Source organism: Scyliorhinus torazame, chromosome 1 (genome assembly GCF_047496885.1).
Source record: "Scyliorhinus torazame isolate Kashiwa2021f chromosome 1, sScyTor2.1, whole genome shotgun sequence".
NCBI classification, from domain to species: domain Eukaryota; kingdom Metazoa; phylum Chordata; class Chondrichthyes; order Carcharhiniformes; family Scyliorhinidae; genus Scyliorhinus; species Scyliorhinus torazame.
The window spans coordinates 312,837,520-312,855,184 of NC_092707.1; the positions used below are offsets into that span (position 1 = coordinate 312,837,520).

Sequence of the window (17,665 nt, forward strand, 5' to 3'; positions counted from 1 at the left end):
CAGATTTTTTGTGTGTTATTGGTTGCGTGAACCATTAGATTATGGCCTTTTTAAAACAAACTGTACTTGAGAAGCTACCTGTAAATAGAATCATATAATGATCTGCAGCACAGAATTCTATGAAGCTTTGTTTTTGTTTCACTCTGACCCTTCCTCGAAGAGTTTGGCATTTAAAACTCTGTTCATCTATACTTTAGACATTGCTTTTTTGCTTTGGGGATAATTTTATTTGTTTGCAGAACTTGGGAACCTAGGATTGAAATTTACTCATTTGCCTTTGTTAGACCAGTTATAATGTAAATTTTGCAACTGATACAATATAAATAGTTTAAGGGCCAGCTGGTCATGTTGATTTGATTTGCACTGATCATTTAGGGCAGTGTTTTTCAATTTTTTTTCCGGAGACCCATTTTTACCAACCGGCCACCTTGGGGATCCACGCGGCTGACTTTTGTGACCCACCATTTTATTTTACCGTTTAATGCGAGAGGTGAGCCTGCTTGGTCCTCACGATCTCACTCCAATCAGGTTCACAGGAAGAGAGGGCTATGCGCATATCGTGTGCAGGATTCAGCCGGTTCCTTTGTGCCGTCTTCATCTTTGTGAGGACGGAAAATTCACCCTTGCACATGTTGGTCGTTGTGAAGGGCAAAAGCAACAAAATGCTTGTTTTACTCAGCTCCCGATACTCCTCAGAGACGCTACTCCAGAATTCTGATAGCCTCATTGACTTGTGTGTTTTTAAAAAATATATATTTTATTAAAATTTTTCAAACAAAAATTTTTCCGTTTTTACAACTCAACAAGGGATTATACATTAACTGGTAAATAACATTATTTAAATAATATAGTGAACTAACAACAACAACTAAAATTAAAAAAAATAAAAAATTTAAAAAAAAATAGCAAAAACACAAAATAGCGCCCCCCCCCCCCCCCCCCCCCCCCCCCCCCCCCCCCCCCCCGGGCTGCTGCTGCTGTCATTTCTATCTTTTCATTATCGTTCCGCGCGATAGTCAAGGAACGGTTGCCACCGCCTGGAGAACCCCTGAGCCGATCCTCTCAACACAAATTTTATTCGTTCCAATCGTATGAACCCTGCCATGTCATTTATCCAGGCCTCCACGCTTGGGGGTTTTGCTTCCTTCCAAATGAGTGGAATCGTACGCCGGGCTACTAGGGACGCAAAGGCCAAAATATCGGCCTCTTTCGCCTCCTGCACTCCCGGCTCTTCCACAACCCCAAATATAGCAAACCCCCAGCCTGGCTTGACCCGGACCTTCACCACCTTTGAAATTACCTTTGCCATGCCCCCCCAGAACTCATGCAGTGCCGGACACGACCAGAACATGTGTGTGGGGTTCGCCAAGCTTCCCGAGCACCTCCGACACCTGTCCTCCACCCCGAAAAACCTGCTCCGTCTTGCTCCCGTCATATGTGCTCTATGTAGAACCTTAAATTGAATCTGGCTAAGCCTGGCACACGAGGACGAGGACTTTACCCTCCTCAATCTCTTCCCCCAGCTCTTCTTCCCATTTTACCTTCAGCTCCTCTATCATCGCCTCCACCTCGTCCCTCATCTCCCGGTATATTTCGGACACTTTGCCCTCTCCGACCCATACCCCAGAAATCACTCTATCTTGGACCCCCTGCGTCGGGAGTTGCGGAAATTCCCTCACCTGTTGCCTCACTAATGCCCTCACTTGCATATACCGGAAGGCGTTTCCCGGGGGCAACTTATATTTTTCTTCTAGCGCTCCCAGACTTGCAAACATCCCGTCTATAAACAGGTCCCTGCTCGTTGCCAACACTGGAACCCCCCATCCATCCTCCCTGGGACAAACCTGTGGTTATTCCTTATCGGGGACCACACCGAGGCACCCGTCACTCCTCTGTGTCGCCTCCACTGCCCCCAGATCCTCAAGGTTGCCACCACCACTGGGTTTGTGGTGTACCTTTTCAGGGAGAACGGCAGCGGCGCCGTCACCAGCGCTTTTAGGCTCGTTCCCTTACAGGACGCCATCTCCAGCTTCTTCCACACTGCTCCCTCTTCCTCCCTCATCCACTTACAGACCATTGACACATTGGCGGCCCAGTAGTAGTCGCTCAAACTCGGCAGCGCCAGTCCCCCTCTGTCCCTACTGCGCTGCAGGAACCCCTTCTTAACTCTCGGGGTCTTTCCTGCCCCCACAAAGCTCGTAATGCTCCTGTCTATTTTTAAAAAAAAAAGGCCTTTGTGACCAGAATGGGGAGGCACTGAAACACGAAAAGAAACCTCGGGAGGACCACCATTTTAATTGCCTGCACTCTGCCCGCCAGCGATAGCGGCACCATATCCCACCTCTTAAAGTCCTCCTCCATCTGCTCCACCAGTCGCGTCAGGTTAAGTCTATGCAGGGTTCCCCAGTTCCTGGCCACCTGGATCCCCAGGTATCGGAAGTTCCTTTCCACTCTCCTCAGTGGCAGAGCATCTATCCCCCTTCCCTGTTCCCCGGGATGCATTACAAAAAGCTCGCTCTTCCCCATATTTGTATCCCGAGAACTCTCCAAACTCCCTAAGTATCTGCATTACTTCTGGCATCTCCTCTACCGGGTCTGCAACGTATAGCAGTAGATAATCTGCGTAGAGCGACACTCTGTGCTCCTCTCCCCCTCTAGGCACCCCCTTCCACTTCTTAGAATCCCTCAGCGCTGTGGCCAGTAGTTCAATTGCCAACGCGAACAGTAACGGGGACAGGGGACACCCTTGTCTTGTACCCCTATGTAGCTGAAAATACCCCGATCTTTGCCGGTTTGTGACTACGCTTGCCACCGGGGCCCCATATAAGATTCTGACCCATCTAATAAACCCCTCACTGAACCCAAACCTCTTCAGCACCTCCCACAGATAGTCCTACTCCACCCTATCGAATGCCTTCTCTGCATCCATCGCCGCCACTAACTCTGCCTCCCCCTCCGGTGGGGCGTCATCATCACCCCCAGCAACCTTCAAACATTAACATTCAGTTGTCTCCCCTTTACAAACCCTGTCTGGTCATCATGCACCACCCCTGGGACGCAATCCTCTATCCTTGTCGCCATCACTTTTGCCAGCAGTTTGACATCCACATTTAGGAGTGAGATAGGCCTGTATGACCTGCATTGCAGCGGGTCTTTATCTCGTTTCAGGATTAGCGATATCGTCGCCTCCGACATTGTCGGCGGTAGCATCCCCCTTTCCTTAGCCTCATTAAAGGTTCTCGCCAAGAGCGGGGCCAACAGATCCATATACTTCCTGTAGAATTCCACCGGAAACCTGTCTGGTCCCGGGGCCTTCCCTGCCTGCATGTTCCCCAGTCCTTTAATCACCTCATCCACCTCAATTGGCGCCCCCAGACCTGACACCTCCTGCCCCTTCACCTTCGGGAACCTTAGCTGGTCCAGAAAGTGTAACATTCCTTCTTTTCCCCCCGGGGGTTGGGACTTATATAGCCTCTCATAAAAGGTCTCTGCTCCATATTTCCCGTTTCGTCCCTAACTCCCCCGATATCTCTCGCCGCCATCCTCTTCCGAAGTTGGTGGGCCAACTGCCGGCTCGCCTTTTCCCCATACTCGTATTGCATACCCTGTGCCTTCCTCCACTGTGCCTCTGCCTTTCCCGTGGTCAGCAGGTCAAACTCCGTCTGTAGTCTTCGTCTTTCTCTGTATAGCCCTTCGCCTGGGGCCTCCGCATATTTTTTATCCACCCTCAAAATTTCCCCCACTAATCACTCTTTCTTTGCCCTCTTGTTTCCCCTTGAGGGCTCTGATGGAGATCAGCTCTCTAACCACCGCCTTCAGCGCTTCCCATACTACCCCCACCTGAACCTCCCCATCGTCGTTGACCTCCAGGTATCGCTCAATACACCCCCTCGCCCTTCCGCAGACACCCTCGTCCGCCAGTAGTCCCATATCTAGTCACCAGAGTGGGCGCTGCTCCCTTTCCTCTCCTAGTTCCAAATCCGCCCAATGCGGGGTGTGGTCTGAAACGGCTATGACCGAGTACTCCGTTCCTGCCACTTTCGGAATCAGTGCCCTTCCCAAAACGAAAAAGTCTATCCGGGAGTATACCTTATGGACGTGGGAGAAGAAAGAGAACTCTTTAGCCATCGGCCTGGCGATTCTCCACGGATCCACTCCCCCCATTTGTTCCATAAATCCCTTAAGCACCTTGGACGCTGCTGGCCTTCTCCCGGTCCTGGATCTGGACTGGTCTAGCCCTGGATCCAGCACTGTGTTAAACCCCCCCCCCCCCCCCCCCCATTACCAAGCTTCCCACCTCCAGGTCCCGGATACATCCCAGCATTCGCTTCATGAATCCCGCGTCATCCCAGTTTGGGGCCTATACATTCACCAGCACAACCGCCTCTCCCTGCAGTCTGCCACTCGCCATCACATATCTGCCCCCACTGTCCACCACTATATTCTTAGCCTCGAATGATACGCGTTTCCCCACCAATATTGCCACCCCTCTGTTTTTCGCGTCCAACCCTGAGTGGAATACCTGTCCCACCCATCCTTTTCTTAATCTAACCTGATCCGCCACCTTCCGGTGCGTCTCCTGGAGCATGACTACGTCCGCCTTCAGTCTCTTTAAGTGCGCAAACACCCGTGCCCTCTTAATCGGCCCATTTAAGCCTCTCACATTCCACGTGATCAGCCGGATTGGGGGGCCATTCACCCCCCCCCCCCCCCCCCCCTCGTCGACTAGCCATCCCCCCCCCTTTTAGGCCATCTCCCCATCCAGGTCCCGCGCACCCGTCTGTCCCCCAGGCAGCGCCTTCCCGCTCCGATCACCTCATCTCCTACCAGCTCCCCCTTGCACTCAGCAGCAGCAACCCAGTTAATCCCCCTCTAGCTTGGTTACCCCCCCCCCCCCCCCATATTGCTTCCGGAAGTCAGCAAACTCTGGCTGACCTCTGCTTCCCCTGTTCACTCTTTGACCTCCCTGTGTGTGGGGCTCCCTTCCTTCCTGCGCCCATTTTACCGCTATAATTTCCATAGCGTGGGAAAATACCCACGCTTTCCTCTCGGCCCCGCCCCCTATGGCGCAGTTCCCTCATTCCCCTTCCCTGTCCCTTTTTCCACCGGCGCCCACATCTCTTCGTGTGTCCCCCCCCCAATCGGGGGGAGAGAAATTCCCCGTCCAACATTGCTGTACAATAGCCCTCCCTTTCCCCACTTTACATTCCTGTACCACCACTCGCTGCTTCTCTCCAAACATCAAACTCTCAAATCTGTTCCAGTTTCTCTTCTTTGATGAATGTCCATGCCTCATCCGCCGTCTCCAAGTAGTGGTGCTTGCCCTGATGCGTGACCCACAATCGCGCCGGCTGCAGCATCCCAAATTTTATTTTCTTCCTATGGAGCACCGCCTTGGCCCGGTTAAAGCTCGCCCTCCTTCTCGCCACCTCCGTACTCCAGTCCTGATACACACGTATCACCGCATTCTCCCATTTGCTACTCCGTGCCTTCTTGGCCCAGCTCAGGACCATCTCTCTGTCCATGTAGCGATGGAACTTCACCACTATTGCTCTTGGTGTTTCACCTGCCTTTGGTCTTCTCACGAGGACCCGGTACGCTCCCTCCACTTCCAGGGAGCCCGTTGGGGCCTCAGCTCCCATTAGCGTGTGGAGCATCGTGCTCTCTCAAGCCCCAACATCAGCTCCATCTGCTCCTTCGGGGAGCCCTAGAATCCGTAGGTTTTTCCTCCTCGAGCTGTTCTCCAGGGCTTCCAGCCTTTCTATGCACCTTGTGTAGTGCCTCGTGTGTCTCCGTTTTTACCACCAGGCCCTGTATCTCATTTTCATTCTCGGCTGCCTTTGCCTTCACTCCACAGAGCTCCATCGCCTGGACCTTTTGTGTTTCCTTCAGTCCCTCGATTGCCAGTAGCATCGGCGCCAGCACCTCTTAAGCTCCTCCACACATCGTCGGAGAAACTCCTGCTGGTCCGGGCCCCATATCATCTGGGCTCCATCCGCCGCCATCTTGCTTCTCCCTTCTCTTCTCTGCCGCTGCTCCAAAGGATCCTTCGCAATCTGGCCACTACCGCCGCTCCTTTCCATACACACCTGGGGGGACTCCTTCCTTCGTCACCCCACACTGGGTTAGGTCGAGAAAAAAATTCCGTTGGGGTTCCCGATAAGAGCCCAAAAGTCCGTTAGAACGGGAGCTGCCGAAATGTGCAGCTTAGCAGTGCATCACCGCAACCGCACTTGTGGTGTGTTTTTAATATGCTGTCACAGCTGAGGCGCAGAAGCTCAGTTTCTGCATTTGGAGTCAGCTGCGAGTTGAGGACCGTTTCTGGGGTCTCAAACTCGAGGGATTTTTCATCCACCTCTTTTCTCTCAAAATCTTAAACTTCTCCTCTGGAAAATAGTGACCAAATGCAACTGAATAAGGCTTGCCAGTCCATTTGCAGTTTCCTTACATAATGCTGTTTTCCTCGATGTTTCGAAGTGTGGGAAACATGTAGTAATTTTGGCTTTGTACTCTCAATTGCCAAACTTTCAATGTCTTTTGGAAAGCTTCGATTTCTTCACAGTGCCAAAAGCAATCATCATCCTTCCCTTGCAATTTGAGGTTCAGTTCATTTAGAATTGAAAAGATGTCTGCAAGGTAAGACATAGTTAGCATCCAAGTTTCATCAGCAAACAAATCAGCCAGAGAGGACAATTTCTTGAGGTGGAAAGCGTGGATTTCGTAACTCAGTTCGTAAACTCTTGAGTAGCACCCGACCCCTTGACAGCCAACGTAATTCTGTGTGGAACAATAAATGTGTGTGCTCAGTCCCCATATCGGGACACGAGTGTCAAAAATTCTGGTATTGAGTGGGCGGTGTTTAATGAAATTCGCAATTCCTTTCAACACCACTTCAAGATCAGATAGAATTCCTTTTGATGCCAGTGCCGCACGGTGAATAAAAAAATGGTTCCAAACAATGTCCTGACCAGTTGCCTCCTTAATCCTTACAATAACTCCACTGTTTTTCCCAGTTATGTTGGCTGCTCCATCACTTGCGATTACTCTGCAACGTACCCAGTCGAGCCCGCACTTTCCAACCACAAAACTATTCAACGCTTCAAAAATTTCTCCGCCAGTCGTGTGTATTGGTAAAGTCAAGTAGCACATCAAATCTGCAACAAATTCATTGTGCCAAACATATCTAATGTAAACTAGCAAGGTTACACAATCTGAAACGTCTGTACTTTCATCCAGGTGTATTGAGAATTCCTGCTCTGATTTTAAACGAGAAATAAGCTGGGCTTCTAAATTCTCAGCAATATCACAAATTCAGTGAGCCACTGTGTTATCACTAAGTGGGATGCATTTCACTTTTTCAACAAACCTCTCATCTATGACTGTATGAACTATATCTAATGCTGCAGGGAGAATTAATCTCTGCTACAGTTTGGGGCACTTTCTCTTTAGCTACACGGTAAGTTAACATGTAAGAGGCTAATTGTACTTTGCCATTCAAATGTAACATTTCTGCTGAGGACTTCAACTGATAATTTAAGTTCTCTGTGCATTTTTTGAAAAACAATCAAGAGCCTTGTCCTCGAACTCCCTTGCTTAGTCTTCAAATGCCTTTGAAATTTTGAGGTTTTAAACTTTCATTTGCCACCACTTCCCGGCATATAACACACATGGACCTTGAATCCTGATTTGCGTCGGCACAATTAATAAATCCATACCGTAAAAAATCGTCTTTATGCTGCATCGTGCCTGATTTCAACTTCTCCTTCATGGGCTGTTCACCAGAGGCCCTGGAACCAACACCACTACTGCTTTGCCCTGCTGTGGATTCTCCTGAACAGCTCACACTACCACTGCTTTGTCCTGCTGTGGATTCTCCCGAGCCACTCTCTCCAGCAGGTTTAGTTGTGAGATCCTGGCCTGTTTGTGTCTCTGGCCCTCTCTTCCTTCTAACAAAACAATCCATTTTAAATTTTACTTGTTTGCTGCTGCGTTACGTCAGCTTGGGGGCCGCGTGACCTGCTCGCTGCCTCGCTTCAGGCAGAAAGATTACAATGAATTTTTTTAAAAATCTTCTCCTGCACCAGTGCGCTGATGTCAGGAGGTGATGCTTCTCGCTTGGTTCTGCGCATGCGCACCGATGAGCGGGCACGCATGCGCAGTGCGCTCACATTTTTTTATCTGGTCGCAGACGGCATTGTTAAAAGCTGGCTGTTGTGCATGAATTCACACGATCGGAAACGCCGCAATGGACGGCTCCGTGACCCACCCGCGGGTCGTGGCATCCACTTTGAAAATGCCTGATTTAGGGAAGCCTTGTAAGAAGACCATTCAGCCCAATGTGCCTGGTCTGGCTCTTTCAAAGGTATTGAATCTACTTCCTCCACCCTTTGCAGGCATTAGATTCCAAATCATAGTTTGCTGCACAAACTTTTTCCTCCGCTCTCCTCCAGTCCTTCTGCAAACTATCTTTAATCTGTATCTTCTGGCAACTGACGTAGCCGCAAGTATAAACCGTTCCCTTTTTTTTAACTCAATCAAAATCTTGTATTAACTTAAATTTCTTGACACACTTTCTGCATTCAGGAGAACAATCCCAGCTTCTGTAATCACTGAAGTCTCTCATCACTGGCATTCTGGTGAATTTCCTTTGCACCCTCTCCAAGGCCTTGACAAAGTGTGGTGCACAGAATTAGATGCAGTACTTTAGTTGAGACCTAGCCAGTGATTTATAATTGCTTTTCCTAATTTTTGTACTCTGCCCTCTATTAAGCCAAGGATCCTCATGTTTTTTGAACAACTTTATCAGCATGCCCTACAATCATTAATGAGTTGTCCATATGAAGCCCCTGGTATCCCTATTCTTGCACCCACTTCCACTTCGCAGCATTTGTGACCAACATTTTACCTGCAATATATCTGCCCAATTTTGTCAGTCTGTGTCCTAAAATAGCAGGAGGGCGGTTTCATGTGAGAGAACATTTGGAAAGTTAAAGAAAAAGGGCAAGATAATTGTGCAGTGTAGGTAATGGTAAACCGAGTATGACGGGAAAGGATAGAGACAACATCTGACTGCACTAGCAAAAAAGGTGTCAGAGTAGAGAAAAATGGTAAAAACGCAAAATTAAAAACTCTTATCTGAATGCACGCATATGTATAATAAGATGAATGAATTGTTGGCACAAATAGAAATAAATGAGAATGTTATGATGGCCGTTATAAAGATATGGTTGCAATGTGACCATGACTGGGGCTTGAATATTTAGGGGTATTTAACATTTCGGAAGGAAGTGGGGTTGTGCTGTTAATGGATGAGGTCAGTACAGCAGTGAGATAATCTTGGTTCAGAGGACAGAACTGTAGAATTTGTTTGGATGGAGATAAATAGCAAACAAAACAAGTCACTGTGGGAATGATTGGTAGGCCTCCGGACAGTAGCTACTCTTTGGGGTGGATTATAAATCAAGAAATAATGGGGGCATGAAAGGAAGGTGCGGCAATAATTTGGGAAATGTAATCTCTCATGGGTAGCCTGGAAGATGAGTTTGTAGAATGTATTCAGATGGATTCTTGGAACAACACCTTCTGGGACAAACCAGAAAGCAGGTTATTTTGAACTTGGTAATGTATAACAAGGCAGGATTAATTAAGGATGTCATAGTAAAGGATCCTTTAGCCAAGAGTGATTATAACGAGATAATTCACATTTCAGTTTGAGGGTGAGGAACTTAAGTCTGAAACTAGTGTCTTATCCTTGTAATTTTCATTACTTAAGTTTATGTGGATTGATTTGGCTTGAGTGGGATGGGAAAATAGGTTAAATGGTAAGAGTAGAGAAGCAGTGGCAGTCATTTAAAGGGATATTTCATAACTCAACAAATATATACATTCCATTAAAAAAGAAAGTAGAACAAGGACAATCCTCTGTGCCTAACTGAGAAAGTTGAGAATGGTGTCAAATTGAAAGATGTAGATTAATGACCAGAAAATTGGGAAAATGATAGAAACCAGAAATGGATGATTATAAAGATAATGGCGAAATTGGAGTCTTGAGAGAAAACCGCCAAAATATAATGATATGGAAATGCTGGCGCTGGACTGGGGTAGGCACAGTAAGAAGTCTCACAACACCAGGTTGAAGTCCAAAAGGTTTATTTGAAATCACAAGCTTTCAGAGCGCTGCTCCTCCCATCAGGTGAAATGGAGGCAGGTTCACAAACAGCACATGGAGGCAAACACACAATTGCAAGATAATTTCAGATTGGATAGGAAGAATGGTTGGAATGTGAGTCTTTACAGGTAAACAAGTCTTTGCAGGCATTAACAATGTGAGTGGAGTGAGGGATAATCACAGGTAAGAAATATAATAGCATATCTTAAACTTTTATGAGTGTATAAAAAGGAAGATATTTACTGCAATAAGTAGAATCTTAGAGGGTGAAACGGGGGAATTAATAGAAAACTGGGGAATGGCAGACTTTGAACAAGTATTTTGTATCTGTCTTCAAAGCATCCCAAGAATAGTAGAAAAGCAGGGCCAAAAGGGAGGGAGGAACTTGAAAAAATATTAGGAAAGATTATGGGACTAAAGTCTAACCGGTCCCCTGGAACTAATGGCCTGCATCATAAGGTCTTAAGGAAGCAGCAATAATGGATGCATTGTTCATAACCGTTCAAAATTTCCTAGATTCTGGAAAGGCCCCAGCGGATTATAAACTACAAATGTAACAGCCCTATTTGAGAAAGGTGAGAACACAAAGGAAGCTGTAGGTCAGGTAGTTAACATTTGTCATTGGGAAAATGCGAAAATTTGTTATTAAAGAGGTAGGAGCAGGATATTTATAAAATCTTAATACAATCAGGCAGCGTCAACAGGATTTTGTGAAAAGTGCGTCATGTTGAATGTGAGAGTTGAGGATGTAATAAGCAGGGTAGGTAAAGGGGAACCAGTAGTGGCACTGTATTTGGATTTGCAAACGGCATTCAATAAAGTGTCAGAAGATTACGAGAGCTCATGGTGTTAGCAGTGATATATTAGCATGGAAGAAAGATTGGCGAACTAACAGGAAACGGGTCATTTTCGGTGGGCAAACTAACTAAGGAGTGCCACTGGGCTCTGCTGGTTCCTCAACTATTTATGGTCAGTATTAATGACTTGGATGAAGGACTGACCTATATTGTAGCAAAATTGCTGCTGATATAAAGAACAAGTGAGGATACGAAGAGTCTTCAAAGAAATTTAGATAGTTTGTGAGTGGGCAAAAAATTGGCAGATGAAGCCGAAAATGTGAGGTTGACAATTTTGGGGGGGAAAATGGAAAAACAATATTATTTAAATGGGAAGAGACTACAGAATGCTGCAGTACAGAGGAATTGGAGTAGCCTTGTACATGAATCTCATGAGGTTAGCATGCAGGCACAGCAAGTAATTGAGAAGGAAAATTGAATGTTGCCCTTTATGCAAGAGGAATTAAGTATAAAGGTAGAGAAGTCTTGCAACTAACTGTATAGACATTGGTGAGACTGCACATGGAAAGCTACAGATTTGGTCTCTCAAAGAAGATGGGCATATTTGCATCAGAAGCAGCTCGGAAAAGGTTCACTTGACTGCTGGAATAAAGAGGTTGTCTTACGAGGAAAGGTTGAGCAGCTTGGGGCTATAATAATGGAGATTAACGGAATGAGAGATAATCTTATTGAAACGTAAAATTCTATGGGAAATTGACAGGGTATATGCTGTGAGGATGTTTCTTCATATGAGGGAAATTGCAAACCACGAGGCACAAGTTTAAAATTAAGAGGTCTCCTGTTTAAGGTGGAGATGAGGACAAATTTGTTCTGAGAATTGTTAGTCTTTGAAATTTCCTTCCACAGAACTGCATGAAGGACGAGTCAGATAAATGTTTGATGAGGAGTCTAGGGTTATGGGGAACGGGCAGAAAAGCGGAATTAAAGCCACAGTCAGACCAACGGGCAGCACGGTAGCATTGTTGATAGCACAAATGCTTCACTGCTCCAGGGTCCCAGGTTCGATTCCGGCTTGGGTCACTGTGCGGAGTCTGCACATCCCGTGTGTGCGTGGGTTTCCTCCGGGTGCTCCAGTTTCCTCCCACAGTCCAAAGATGTGCCGGTTAGGTGGATGGCCATGCTAAATTGCCCATAGTGTCCAAAAAATTGGCCTTCGTGTTGGGTGGGGTTACTAGGTTATGGGGATAGGGTGGAGGTGTGGACCTTGGGTAGGGTGCTCTTTCCAAGAGCCGGTGCAGACTCGATGGGCCGAATGGCCTCCTGCACTGTAAATTCTATGATTCTATGAACCATGAATTATCAAATGATGGAGCTGACCCAATGGGCCAAATTACCTGCTCTTATTTCTTATGATGTTATTACCTTCTAGAATCTGCTGTTTTCCTAACTTTTCCACATTTCTAAGTTTTCCCATCTCCAGATTTTCAATTATGTTCCCTATATCCAAGTGCACATCATAATGCATTGTGACCTGGGACACCATATGCTTACATTGAGTCTGGAAAAACAATCATTTGCCGTTACTGTTTCTATCACTTCATTGATTATCTCTGCTGCTGCTTTCTCTTCACCAATGGGCTTTGATTTTGCTAACATATTTCTTCAGCTTCATTTCAGCTACAATACAAAGTTGGGGTGTAGCAAGCTTTTTTAATATTTCAAAATCATCCTGGTTTTGCAATTCTTGAAAAGACCAATTCTAAAACATAAATTTCACTGACATAGGCTGCCACTGAGCGCAGCTCTGCATTTAGCAGTGTAGAATTTTCCTTTTCGTAGACGGCCATGGAAGCAGAATAACATGACTTGATAGTGTCCATTCTCAATGTAGATGCTAAGGTGGTACAAGATTTAAGATTATTGTTTAACTGATATAACCACCTTAATTTAGATGTTTCTTTCATAGCTAAAGAAAGCGAGGACAAAGAAAACCTTCCAAAGCGTTCCTCGAGCCCCAGCTTCAAATTTACATTTTCACATACCTGTGCATCCGGTGCAGCAAATGGAACAAATGGCACCAACAGTAAATCAACGGCAGCTCAGACGGCTCCAGCCAGTTCCACTAGTTCTTCTTCAAAGCATACCAGTCCATCTGCAATGACAACAAAGGTTTGCGTTATCTTGTTTTCAAGTCAATCTGTTGCAGAGTCTTTAATTTGTTTCTAATATAATTTTGGAATCATAGAATCCTACAGTGCTACATTTGGCTCATCGAGCCTGCATCCGCCCTTGGAAAGAGCACCCTACTTAAGCCCACGTGTCCATCCTATCCCAGTAACCCCACTTAACCTTTTGGACACTAAGGGGCAATTTAGCGTGGCCAATTCACCTAACCACATCTTTTTGACTGGGAGGAAGCCGGAGGAAACCCACACAGACACGGGGAGAAAGTGCAAACTCCACATGGTCACCCAAGGCCGGAATTGAACCCGGGTCCCTGGAGCTGTGAGGCAGCAGTGCTAACCACCGAAACTTTGATATTTGAGAGCCTCATTTTAACTTTAGGTGGATGCAGTGATTTGAACTCTTAATCCGATTTGAATAAAAAAAGTCTCCAATAGACTAAATTTTGATGCTTCCAATTTGTTAACAAACCTGCCCTGACAAGCACTATTAATAAATGACGGTAGTGGGTTGAAGTAAATCTGAATGAGGAAGTTGTACTGTCATTTAACCTTTGGTTTAAAACTTTAAACGAATGTAGTGGAAAATTTCCTGGGTGTTGCAGTAGTTTTATTTATGTTTTACAATTTAAATTGGGTGCAAATTGTCTGCTTAATTGCATGTTGACGTAGGGAAGCTACATGCTTATGTAAATGTTTTTCCCCTCTGTATTTCTTCAGGGAGGTCTCGTGGGACTTGTAGATTATCCTGATGATGAGGAAGAGGAGGAGGAGGAAGAGGCATCACCAAGAAAGCGACCTCGACTAGGCTCATAATTGACGCATGGAACTGCTTACTTAGGGGTCTGGTACAATGGTGCAACTGTTCCATAAGCTAAGGGTCTGAATCAGGAATGGCTGCTTCACTGTGAATACAAAAGATGCAACACAAGGAGTAGCAAACAGTGTGCCAATGTTTCAACTAGAGGGCTTGAGTTCTATGTGGCAGCAACATGCCACTGAGGAACTGGATCTCTCTGGAATAAACTTGGAAAGGAAAACCGGCCAATCAGGCTGGCAGGGCTAGCAGTTAGTAATTGGGAGCCTGATTAACAGTTTCCCAAATGGGGAAGAGGTTCAGATTTGGGGCGGGTTAGGGAAAGCCTGAACAAGGGAGCAGGAGCTGCACAAAAATGATATTTTGGAGTTTTTGCCAGAAAACAAAAACTGGGATAGGCGTACGTATCAGTTGGAAATCCTTGCAGTCTGAATGAATTAGGTGCTGTCCCATGTGTTTATCCTCATCCTTGTTTTTTGTTTGCCTCCAATTCCAAGTTTTAAATTGGGGGAAAGGAAACCTGCCAATATCTTTCTGAGCAGAAGAATCTCCATCTACTACTGGGACCATAATGATGAGATTGCCATCATGTTCACTGGATCTTTGGGCATCCATTGGGCCTGTTAAGCATTTTCTAATCAAAATGGTGAATGGTTGGAAAAGCACAGAAGAGTATGCACCTCAGTCAGGTACTGTAATACAGATAGACTGTTTCATAAGACTGGTGTAAAAGCTTGTGTTGGTGACTGCTGCAAGAGCGGTTCATGAGCAAGACTGTTCCTTCTATCTCATCTAATGTACTTTGTGGCAGTTCCCCAGGCCCAACATGCCACTTAACAAAATATAAAGTTTTATCCCAATCTGATTTTTATGTATATTTTTGGGTATTGTATTACAGGTTAACATTTCATTATACCTATTAGGCAAGTTACTTTTAGGGAACACTAATTTTAACAGCTGACTGATGGTAATGCTGGGGAGTTTAACAGAAAGTCACGACAAAACATGAATTTTAACTAGTCTGCCTTTGCCCTGTTGGTCACAGTTGTCTCGGTGCAGAAGTAGTTAAGATTCAAGCACAGTAGAAGGCTCAAGTTAGGTTCCAGATGCTTTTATTGCACAGTATGGTGTTCTAGATCATTTTTAATACAGTGGTTAACGCAGGTTGTTAAACCAGCTGTAGCCAAATAGCCAACTGGCAATCTGTGTGTTACAAACTGAAATCACAACTTTTTAAAGCTTTTTTTTTTTGAGGTCATCTGCATCCCTTGGTATTTTGGAGGTTTTGTAGCTCAACTTAAACATTCTTTGGAAAAAAAAATGGGCCGTCTGTCATGTAGATATGAAGTATAGTTTTTCCATAAAACAGAAGTTTATTTTGTATGGATGAATAACCACCACTGTAACTGTTATTTTACACTGTTTGTATACATGTGTTGATATTAATGAGGCAATGTAAGATTCAGGAATTAAAATGTGACCCTGTAATTCCATAAACATAATGCTGTTGTGTCTATTTTCTGGTAAAGGTAATGAACTTTTTTAATGGTGCTGAATTGTAAACTGAGAATCAATTAACTGATCGATTGGCCTGTTTGTTTGGACTGTTTGTTTTAGGACATAGTTTTATTTATAGGATTACGCACAATGTTTTAAAAAAAATAAACCAAAGCAGCAACTAAATGTTCGTGCTAATCAAGGTTGATTTTCAATTGCCATTTAGCTTATTTAAATGGCTGTCTCTTATGGGTTGGTTTTGTGGAGATGTGCTTGATTAACATGTATTTAGATCTTATTTTCTTCCCTTTGGTGCATTTAACTACAGAAGATATATCTTCAGACATGGTTCTTTTTGCAAATGAGCGTTACACTTCTAAACTATGCAAAACTGCATGAACATTCCTCCCTCAAATTGAGTTTTACATGCACTATACCAAATGTTCATGCAGTACAAGAGCTTGAATCTACATACTACCTGCGTCCTACCAAACAGGTATTCTTTTATAACTAGTTAGCTTAAAATGAAAGTGACTTTCATATCCGTTTTTGCTGTGTTTGCAATCTAAATAACGAGAGATTTTTAATCTGTTTGCCAACAAAGTAATTTGAGGACTTCTGCTTTTAATTTTAATTTGAAGCAACACTTTGATATGCCAAGAATTTCAATTAGTTTTGGTGAATTTGGCATTTTTATATTCAGAATTACCAATGAACAAAGTAAAAATTCCTTGTGTAACGTGTATCCCTCTATTTAGCCTTTTGAATAATTTGAAATCTATTGCCATCAGTTGAATTTGTCCAGTGATGAGCCACATCTTTCGGTTTTAGGACATTGTAGAATATTTTGAGTTATTTAGGTGATGCACTTTAACCCCCTATCCCAAGTGAAATAATCCTCAAACACCTGTTGTGTTCTTTACAGATGATCGGAATTCTGAACTAGTGAATAGAATCTGCTGTGCACAGCAAACAGTTCAGTAGTAACTATTCAATTCAACCTTTCAGCTGTAAACCTGATATTCGAAATATCTCCATTTAAGCTGCTTGATTAAATAAACTCCATAAAATCAAATGCAAATCCAACTTATCATGTAGCCAGTACAGTAGCTCATGAATAGTATTTGGATCAATTGTAAATGCTGAGATAGCACCTCACTTCCCATTACATTCCAATCACTTTTTAGATTGATTTTTCAGAATTACTGCACTTTATTGGGAGACATTTTGTGAGCATTGATTATTTCTATACTTTGTTAAAGTAGATCAAAATATTGAAGTCTGAACAGTGATTTGAAATTTTAGTTCTGTTTCTGATTCCGATTTCTTCAAATGTTGTGCATAATCCAATTAATCTCCACGTGTTGGCCCAAGTACTTGTAATTGTTTTGGGATATTGTATAGTACTATCTTTTTAGAATGACCTGTTGAATATTCCTAGTTAATGATTTTATTGCTCTTGCTGTCAGAGTGCCAACCTAGTAATTGTAGGGATTTTTTATTAAATTAAGAATAATTTAATTAAAACATTTGTTTAATAAAAAAATTTGCTGTACTACTTGACACCAGTTTTTAATGAATGAGGAATTAGGAGTAAACTTTCATGAACACCTGAAAAATTCATTTCTTCGAAAATTGTTATGAAAATGCCAGAGTTGCATGTTACATTTCAAACGGCTTGAAAATGATGCAGAAAACGTTTGCTATATTATTTAAATATGTATAAAGCTTTTATTCTTCTTTTTGCATTTGACATAAGAGAGATAAGTATCCCCAACAGTTTCAGCTATTTTTATAGTGCGACATTCATAGAATGAAATTGTTGTTTCGCTTCCTGCACCTAGTGGTACACAAGGCAGACTTTCATCTGATTCCGTAGCTGTTTTTTCCCTGAGAACAGGTCACTACCCTGTCGCCAGAGGCTTGAGGAGTGCCACTCTGCATAAAGCATGGCTGAACAGGAGTTTCTCCAGCTCCTCTACTTGCCATTGGCATGTGTTGGAAGGATTTTGCAGGTCGATACTTAACCCGTTGGTCACATTATAAACACACATTCCTTGGCCCTGGGATGGGATTCGAACCCGGCGCTTCTGGCTCAGAGGCTGGATGCTACCCACTGTGCCACAAGACCTGTATAATGTATTAGGTTGGTGTAATCTGATGTATCAGGAACTTTTGCTTGATCAGAGAATCGGGATAGAGC

At 44.4% G+C, this 17,665-nt stretch overlaps 1 protein-coding gene across 1 annotated transcript in view; it reads left to right on the forward strand.

The window, feature by feature from the left end:
- LOC140423947 (serine/threonine-protein phosphatase 4 regulatory subunit 3) overlaps positions 1-15,467 on the forward strand; it is a 65,503-nt gene extending 50,036 nt beyond the window's left edge. Inside the window, exons 15-16 of the mRNA XM_072507825.1 lie at positions 12,932-13,134; positions 13,869-15,467. Of these exons, the coding sequence (XP_072363926.1) occupies positions 12,932-13,134; positions 13,869-13,964 (299 nt within the window). The 3' untranslated portion in view covers positions 13,965-15,467. The remainder of the gene's footprint in view (positions 1-12,931; positions 13,135-13,868) is intronic.
- The last annotated feature ends 2,198 nt before the right edge of the window (positions 15,468-17,665 follow it).